Below are 9,182 nucleotides of genomic sequence, written 5' to 3'. Positions count from 1 at the left end.
ACCTTGCCTACCACATTATCTCCACAACAATAGATGAACAATTTCATGGAAGAGGCAAAATCAGAAGACAATTCAATGGAAGACAACGTTCATGATCGGATCAATCCATACAAGAATCGCAACTTACAAACGTCTGGTGAACCAAACTTCCATCGACTAGATGATCTTTACGTTTCGAATAATACATCAATGCATCCACCAATAAATAACTAACCAAACCATGTATCGTTAACTACTGGTATTGATGGTTTGATCCAAATCTAACCGAGGTGCTCTTTTCTAGCTGCATAATATATGATTAAATATTTTAACGTTTTGAAATATCTTGAAAAATAAAATAGTTGATGACGTAAGAATATTAAAACCGGATTTCCTACTACCACCATTCAAACCCTCGCCCCATTCCTCCTCTCTCGCTATCCGCTCTCTGCCAGTGTCTACCGAAGTTTTTCGATTTCGAAACCCTAACAACGAATCTCTCTCGAGCTTCCGTTCGATTCAATCCGCTATCGCTCTCTCTCTCTCTCTCTCTCTCTCTCTCTCAACTCTCTTTCACCTCCTCATCCCTCAATCTCCAAACGATCCTCTCTCATTGACCGTCCGATGGCTGAAGGCAAGCTTGATCTTCCCGACGATCTTCTCTCCTCCAAGCCCTCTGATCATTCTTGGACCTCTAAAGGTAATTTCTAATCGCCCGGCCTTTTTTTTTGCCATCTTCTGTATTTACTGGATTTATATGTTTTGGGTTCACGTTAAGTTAGGGTTTATTGATTTGTAATTAATGGAGTACGTGATGCTACTCCAATTCGACTGCATCTGTATTTCTGTTATCTACCAATCTTTTATCATAACGGCTGAAAAACGAATCTGGACTTGCAACCTGTCTGACTTTAAAATTGTTTTTAACTCGGTTGCTGGTCGTATCTGCTTTCATATTGTAGTTGAATTTCATTTCCAGCATTCATCCTCACTTATAGAATGAATTTCACTTTTTTAATCATGGGTGGTAGCTATCTGGGTAGATATTTGAGTTCGGACCTAATAGACGGCTTTATGTTTTTTCTTTTGAATTGGGTGAGCTCAGGCCTTTTAGCCCTCTCCACTTAAAGTTATTCTGCACGTCCAAATGTTGTAGATCTAACACTTATATTTGCTATCTGGAGGTGGTGTATAGTTGGAGTGCTACTTGTCTCATTAATTTCTATACTAAAAGATAGCAATAGATCTTGCTTGATTTATCCTATTCTTGTTATAGAAGTCATGGTTCAGTCTCTAGAGGTTATATGTGTATGTTAACTCCTGCTTTGCAAAATCGTCACATTATGTCCCCATTTGTTTTTTTAACATGCAATTAGTCATGACAGTGGACGCCTCTGGAGGGAATGGTGAAGACAAGATGATCGGTTATGATTCCAAAGGTAGATTTCATTCATTGTTTGTGGACTGTAATAGACTATTTCTGCATTTTTTCATTACTTTACCATTTCTGAATTTTTCTTGATAAAATTAAAGATCAAGCAGCTTTGGACAACAGCATTCCCTTGTCTCCTCAGTGGCTTTATTCTAAACCAGGCGATAGTAAGATGGTGGGTGTTTTTTGTCAAATCAAAAGTTATTCTGTTTTGGAATATTACATTCATACACAGTTGACAAAACTCATCTCCTTGGTTGTTATGATTGTAGGAAATGCGGGCACCAAGTTCTCTCTCCCTTGGGAGTTCTGCTGATTTGGGTTTGAAGGAGGCTTGGCGTGCGGAAGGATCCGATGACAAGAAAGATTGGAGGAAGTCTGGAAGTGAGACAGAAAGCGGGAGGCGCTGGCGTGAAGAAGAAAGAGAAACAGGATTACTTGGCAGCAGAAGAGAGCGCAGGAAAACCGATCGCCGTGCTGATGTGGCGCCCGACAACAGAGCTCCTTCCTCTGACAAGTGGCTTGATGTGGGTAACCGTAATTCTGGGAACGAGGCAAGGCGTGATAGCAAATGGTCATCCAGATGGGGCCCAGATGAAAAAGAAAAGGAGAAGAGGACAGCAGATGCAGAGAAGGAAGATGAGTCTCACTCTCAAGGAAATGCAGGCAGAGTGGTCTCTGAGCGTGATCCTATTCCCGAATCACGTGATAAATGGAGGCCACGACATAGAATAATGGAGGCAAGTTCTGGTGCCTTTCGGGCTGCACCTGGATTTGGGGTTGAGAAAGGAAGGGTCGAGGGATCAAACTCAAACTCAAACTCAAACCCAAACATGGGGTTTACTGTTGGACGTGGAAGATCTAGTGCTACTGTTGCTGTAAGGCCTTCATCTCCAGGTTCCATCGAGGGTGTGCCTGGAAAGCCTCCTGGGGTTGGGGATATGTTTTTCTACCCAAGGGGAAAGCTTCTTGATATATACCGCACACAGAGACTCGACCCTTCTTTTGGTAACATGCCTGAAAAGATTCAGGAAGTACCTTCTATCACTCAAGTAGCTGCACTGGAACCTCTTGCTTTTGTTGCTCCTGATGCAGAAGAGGAGGTAATGTCCTTTTTTTTTTTTTCATCAGTAAAGTTTTTATGTATTTCTATCTTGCTAACTTGATAAGCACATGCAATGCCCTTAGGCCATCCTTGGTGATATATCCAAGGGAAAACTCACTGGTAGTGAGTTGGTGGCCAATAGATCGAGAATTATCGGGTCATCTGAGAACATTACAGGTAAGGGAGCTTATGGATATGAAAAGTGTGTTTTCCATATAGGTTGGGGGTTTTCTGTATCTAATAAGCTTGATGTTATCCTTAATTAGTTGTCTTGGATTCAACATCCACCGACGGGAAAGATGGTACTCTACTCTCGGGAGACAATATAATTGATCAAAATCAAAATGCTTCACGCTTTGATAGTCAAAGATTTAAAACAAGCGAGGGTGAGTAAATGACAAGCTATTCATCAACTTTACTGGTTGTCACACTAATCTGTGAAGAACTTAACATTGTTTTACCACATTTCAGGGCAAGATGCTAATTGGGATCAAGAGCAAGGAATCCCTCAGATGGAATCATATATACTGCAAACAAGGTCAAACACCAGTACGAATGATCACTGTCATGATAAAGCTTCTAATTTTAACGGTCCAGATTTGGGTTCTATGGGGCATCATCCGTTGGATAACTTCCATCCATCTTCGTTTGATACCAATTCAAATCTTGTTAATGATTCAAACTCTGTATTTGTTGATCCATCTTCTGAGCAATATTGGGCAAGAAATATGCAGGATAATACAAGCGAACAGTTAACAAGTGGCATCATGCCTGAGGAGTTAAGTCTTTACTATCGTGATCCTCAAGGGGAGATCCAGGGACCATTTCTTGGGGTAGACATCATCTCATGGTTTGAGCAAGGATTTTTCGGGGCAGATCTACCAGTTCGAGTGGCAGATGCACCAGATGAAGCTCCTTTCATGGAATTAGGTCATGTTATGCCACACTTGATTCCCAGGCATGATTACACCACCAGCAATGATCCAAGTCCCAACTTGGACAAGTCGTCTGATGGTTTCCAAGGGAACCTTGATGCTAATGTCGTCTCTGTATCTGCTCCTGTTTCTGAAATGGGCTTTTTGTCTGCCTCAGATAATCCACATTGGCAATTGTCTGAGTTCAATGGTTTGTCAGGAAAGCATGCTCAAGTTAGAATACCTGAGCATGAAGGCTCTTTGCAGCATTTATACTCTGAGGGTCAAAGCTTCCACGATGAAGGTTATATACCCTTTCCATCTGCTTACCCAATCTAACCTTTGATTTTATAAGGCATTCTAATGTTAATGTTGTTTACTTGTTGCAGAAATTGTTTTCCCAGGAAGACCTGGCAGCAGCGAGTCTGCATCAAAATTTATGAACAACCACACTGTTCCATCTGATTTAATCGAACCTGGCATTCAGAGTAGTAGTGAGAATAAAATGCACCCCTTTGGATTGCTATGGTCTGAGCTAGAAGGGTCGAGTTTGAGAAATGATCAGCCATCTAAGACAAACTTGGCTGGTGGTATCCAGCAGCAATTTGTGAATTTACCAAGTCAGAGGGCCTCTTCTTTCAACACAATACCTGATGCTGATGAATGGTCAGATATTTATAGAAGAAATGCCATGGATCAACAGGCCAATGACTTTGATTTATCGGAGAAACTTAGGTCTCACCAAATTCAACAACAGCTGCTCCAACAGCATAATCTGCTCAACTCTCAACATCACTTGAATGAATCAATGCTGGACCATGTTCCTATAAACCAAAAACAGTTGTCCGGACAAACTGGGCAAGGTCTTGATCACCTAATGGCACTGCAGTTGCAGCAGCAGAGGCGGATTGAGCTTCATCGGCAGCATCAATTACAGTCGCATCAGTTGAATCAACAGCAAATGCTGCTCAAGGAGCAGCAATCACGACAGTTGCTTCTTGAACAGCTGGCCCAAAATCAGATGCGTGCAGCACAAGCACAAGCACAATCACGTGCGGATGCTGCAAGATCAAATAATGCACTTGATCAGATTCTTCTGAAGCATCAGATCTTGAATGAACTTCACCAGCGTTCACAACATGTGGATCCGTCATCAATAGAGCATCTGATTCAAGCAAAGTATGGTCGTCAAGGTCAAGGGCATCCAAACGAGCTGTTGGAGCTCATTGCACATGCGAAACACGGCCAGATGGAACATCACATGCTTCAGCAGGAGCAGTTTCAGGGAAGGCAGCAGCTGCCTTTGCCTTTGGGTTTGGGTTTAAGGCAGAGGATGGAGATGGAGGAAGAGAGGCGTCTTGGTTCTGTCTGGCCTGGGCCTGTTGATGAAACCACTCAGTTTCTAAGAAGTGCTGGTGGGATTCCCCGAGTCAACTCCAGTGGCCTCAGTCCTTTAGATGTTTATCAGCAACAACAGAGGCTATCTCCAGATGAGCTGAGTCATCTTTCAATGCAAGAGAGACTTCAGCAGCGCTCGTTGCGTATGCCAGGTGGTGGTCCTGCAATGAACCTTGATGTTAATTCCATGGGTCGAGTTAATCAGAATATGCAGGAGTTCAATTCTCAGTTGCACCACGGTGGTGTTGCTAATCAGCATCCCTTAGCCTCGAACCGCTTCCATCCCTCTCAAATGGGTGTGGGTGCAGAGGCACCCTGGTCTGAAAGCAATGGGCAAATGCCAAACGAGTGGATGGAGTCGAGGATTCAACAACAGCAGCCACATATTGATAATGGAAGGCAGAAGGAAGTGAGAAGGATTTCTGAAGATCCGAGTGTGTGGATGTCTGCTGGAAGCAATGATGACCCTTCAAAGAGGTTGCTTATGGAACTGCTTCAACAGAGTCAGAACCCCCCAGAGATTCAATCGTCTTCTACTGAAGAAGCATTAGCATTGGATGTGAGTAATACTACTACTAGTAATAATATGGTACGATTCGAGAATAGGGATTATTTTAGGACCAACTCCAATCGTTCCATGAATCAAGAAGTTGGGCTTAATCACCCTTCATTTGCTGGTGCATCTTATGGCTCTAACTCAGGCAACCCATCACAAGGACTGCTGGTGGATGAGACAATAATTGGTCTGCATACTGCTAGATCTAGTTCAGGAGCAATGGCAAGTCCATTCTTTTCTGACATTAATGAGTCCTCTGACAACATGGCGGCCATAGAACGAGGCTTTTTTGATATGGAAGGAAACAGAAGATTACTTAAAAGCGAAGGTAAGGGTGTAGCTTCAGAAACCGAAGAAGGAATAATATTTCAGCAGGGTGACCATGGGGAAATGCCAAATAATGTTGGAAGGCGCACCAGTGCTGCTGCTGTCTTTGGTAAATTTAAATCTGTTTTCCCATTGTATTATTATGTTGCCTTGGCTTTTACTTTACTATTCTTGTGTTTTTTATATGATAGCAGGTCAAGGTGGGAATAAAAACTTGTACAATGAGTCTTTTGCAGGAGAGGCTAAAGACAGGTAAGAAAAAGATTTACCTCTAAATGTTAGCTTGTGCATCTCATAGAAGTTTTCTGTTTATTATCGTTTTTATATGTATATACATGCAATATATGTATGTATTATCACCAATATCCTCTTTCCTTGACCTGAACATGAAGATGCTTGGTGTAGGATCGTGTTTTGATTTGATGTGGCAATGGCATAAAGTAATTGTAGATGCATGTTGGTTTTTTGCTTTTTATGATGCATAAGAGAGAAAAAAGAAAGTAAAAACATACAAGAAGATATGGGATGGCATGTGTTTTATATCATCAATCATATTTTTAGTCCATCCATGCATGCAAGCAAGTATCTGGGCTAATGATGTTTATTTATTATGTAGTGTAGTGTTGTTTTAGGGAAAGTGATATTCTTGAGATAGGATTAGGAAGCAGTTTGTAGTGTAGTGATAATTCGAACTGAAGACCTGACCTAAGTGGGAGGGAGAAAAAGTGGAAACATAATAATAATGGTGTGTGTGCAGCAGCAGGGGGATGGTGCCTGCATCAAAAAGGTCTACTCCTGATAATATCTTGGTGGGACGTGCATCATCATCATCATTATCATCCCATGAAGGGTTATGTGAGGTGTCATCTAGAGGAAGAGATGGCCTTAGCCTTGATGAAGGTAGGTGGTAGACACTGTTGTTATTCTTATTATTATGTGAATATGAGCGAGCAACAACAACAATAATAATAATAATCTGGTTTGTTTTTTGTTCATCTTCTTAATTGCAGGTGGAGGTGGAAGAGAAAACATGTTAATGGGTGGAAAGATTAAGAAAGAGGAGGGTCGATTCAGGAGAACATCATCATCATCATCATTATCATTATCACTGAGCGACGCTGGTGATGTGTCAGAGACGGCTTCTTTCAGTGATATGCTTAAAAGCAATCATAACAATACTAGTAATAATAATAAGAAGCCCCCCTTGGCAGCAGCAGATCCAGCAGCAGAGGCTACAGCAGAGGGACACAATAGCAAAACTGGTGGTGGTGGTGGGAAAAAGAAAGGCAAAAAGGGGAGGCAGATCGATCCAGCTCTGCTTGGGTTTAAGGTTACCAGCAACCGTATTATGATGGGAGAGATCCAACGCATTCAAGATTGAACGAGTTTGTTTTTTCTCTCTTTCTTGTGGTATTTATGTGTTTGTTTTTTTCTTCTCCAATTTACAACCCAACGACATGTCACATCCATTAACCCACCCAACAAAATAGATTAGGTTGCATATGTTAACTGCATGTATAGGTAGTAGGATGTAGCAGTCAACGTAACAAATTGGCCACCTTGTATAATTTTTGTATATTCTGTTATACAATTGAATTCAACCAAAATATGGAACAAACTACTCATATTTGGATTGCCTTCCTACCTCGCATTCCCACATTGTCAAACAATGACTAATCCTGGGTTGTCTTCTCCTTATACCCTTTTCTCCTCTCCCCCCTCATGACAAAAAATATTTTTTACACAATCTCCAACATCAAAATTTCGATTCTTATCACCTTTGAGATGGAAAACAATAATTACACGTCTTGGTCTTAACTGTTCAAGATCCACTTTAGAGCATATGAGGTGATTGACGACATCATCCTGCCCACGCCACACATCGAGGCTGCTGCAACTACCACTGCTTCCGCCAAAGAATCATGGTCCCACCTCAACACAATCGTTCTTTAATGTATCCAAAGACATTCAAACCATTCTTGCACTTTGGTTCCATGTCTTACTTAATAAGCATTTTCAAAACTTGGAAAATATCTTCCAAGACAACATGAACTCTTGGGCTATTTACCTTGAAAATCAGGTAGAGCTCTGTCATTGGTCTTGAAAGCCTCTCCAGTGTGTCGGTCCATTGCTAAGAATTGAAAACCTTTGTAGATCAACTATCCAATGTTGGTGCTCCGATCTCTCATCATCTCCTTGTCTTTCAATTGATTGTCGGCCTTCATGAACAATACGATAGCATTGCTACACATAATCAACAATATGATCTCCCACCAACCTTTTACGAAGAAGCATGACCCAAATTGGTTCTTGAAGAGACTCGAAAATCCAAACTAATTGTCACTAGCACCACTTCAGCTTTGCTCGGTATCAATGCTAGCTTATCTTACAACACTTCACCCCTCACCAACTCTTCTTGTATGATAATCCCTGACCGAAACAACCACACTTCCACAGGTTGGGATTGCAACAAACTAGCCCCACTAACCCAATTTTGGACCCTTTTGACCATGACATTAGGCCAACAACCATGGTCTGTACCTATATACGCATATCCAACATCATTGTGGACCCCACCCCTTGTAAGTCTACACCATTTTTACTTGCCTAACGCCTAAGTACACACCTATCAACCTTGCTCAGGCAATGCAAGCTATGTCGCTTAACCTATCTAGGACCTCGCCCCTAATAAGTCTACACCATCTTTACTTGCCTAACGCCTAATTACACACCTATCAACCTTGCTCAAGCAATGCAAGCTATGTTGCTTAACCCATCTAACGAAAATTGATACATAGGCACCTATGCATCTTCACATATGATATGATCGCAAGGTATTTTCCTCGTATTTAAGTATAATCGATTTATAAAGAAAAATATCATTGTTAGTGATGGTTATGAAATTTCTATTTTTAGATAAGGACACACTTCTTTTCCACCACAACATTCTCTTTTTCGTTAAATACAATGTTTCATGTTCTCACTATTTTGTCAAAATATAATCCCAGTTCGTCGTCTTTTTGTTGGGAATACATTTTTAGTGCAATTTGAGTTTTACTGAAGTTACGTTTCGTAATCAAGGGTAATGTTTTTGTTATACCAAAGTTCTGAAAGATCATCTTGTGCTACTTCATTATCGACACATGATAGCTAAAATGCTCCTAGAGGAATGTGTACGTTAGTTTGAGCAAGTTGTTATGTGCTTCATGTGATATATCCTGTGTGTCTTTTTATGACTGGTCGTATGTTATACCGTCTTAGATAATTCATTATATAATAAATTATATATATATATATATATATATATATATATATATATATATATATATATATATATATATATATAATAATGTGGATAACATTTATTGTGTGGTAATAGATACAATTTTAGACAATTTTAGACTAATGTAATTTTTAATCATAACCGATTTTATTTTGTAATAATGGTATTTTATGAGAATTTCAACCATA

At 40.6% G+C, this 9,182-nt stretch overlaps 1 protein-coding gene across 5 annotated transcripts; it reads left to right on the top strand.

Annotated features, from left to right (window-relative positions):
- Positions 1–374: 374 nt before the first annotated feature.
- Positions 375–7,318, top strand: LOC145041024 (uncharacterized). 5 transcript variants are annotated; one of them, XM_078988918.1, is made up of 11 exons: positions 375–679; positions 1,365–1,418; positions 1,513–1,586; positions 1,684–2,514; positions 2,600–2,693; positions 2,783–2,902; positions 2,988–3,734; positions 3,820–5,820; positions 5,903–5,963; positions 6,469–6,611; positions 6,722–7,318. In XM_078988918.1, exons 1-11 carry the CDS (start codon positions 604–606, stop codon positions 7,090–7,092), a joined length of 4,572 nt encoding a protein of 1,523 aa, XP_078845044.1. In that variant the 5' UTR covers positions 375–603; the 3' UTR covers positions 7,093–7,318. The 5 variants fall into 5 exon arrangements, with proteins under 5 accessions (XP_078845044.1, XP_078845043.1, XP_078845042.1 ...); XM_078988917.1 differs by having other exon boundaries at positions 1,356–1,418; positions 5,906–5,963; positions 6,472–6,611; XM_078988916.1 differs by having other exon boundaries at positions 1,356–1,418; positions 5,906–5,963.
- The last annotated feature ends 1,864 nt before the right edge of the window (positions 7,319–9,182 follow it).

This window comes from Lactuca saligna, chromosome 4, assembly GCF_052625555.1.
Source record: "Lactuca saligna cultivar CGN05327 chromosome 4, ASM5262555v1, whole genome shotgun sequence".
NCBI classification, from domain to species: domain Eukaryota; kingdom Viridiplantae; phylum Streptophyta; class Magnoliopsida; order Asterales; family Asteraceae; genus Lactuca; species Lactuca saligna.
Note: the sequence above shows the minus strand (reverse complement) of the source record. Positions and strands in the feature narration are given on the sequence as shown.

Coding starts and splice junctions, on each gene's coding strand:
- LOC145041024 (XM_078988913.1), top strand. CDS start 604: ATGGCTGAAGGCAAGCTTGATCTTCCCGACGATCTTCTCTCCTCCAAG. Junction 1,587..1,683: donor AACCAGGCGATAGTAAGATG/GTGGGTGTTTTT, acceptor TTATGATTGTAG/GAAATGCGGGCACCAAGTTC. Junction 3,735..3,819: donor TCAAAGCTTCCACGATGAAG/GTTATATACCCT, acceptor TACTTGTTGCAG/AAATTGTTTTCCCAGGAAGA.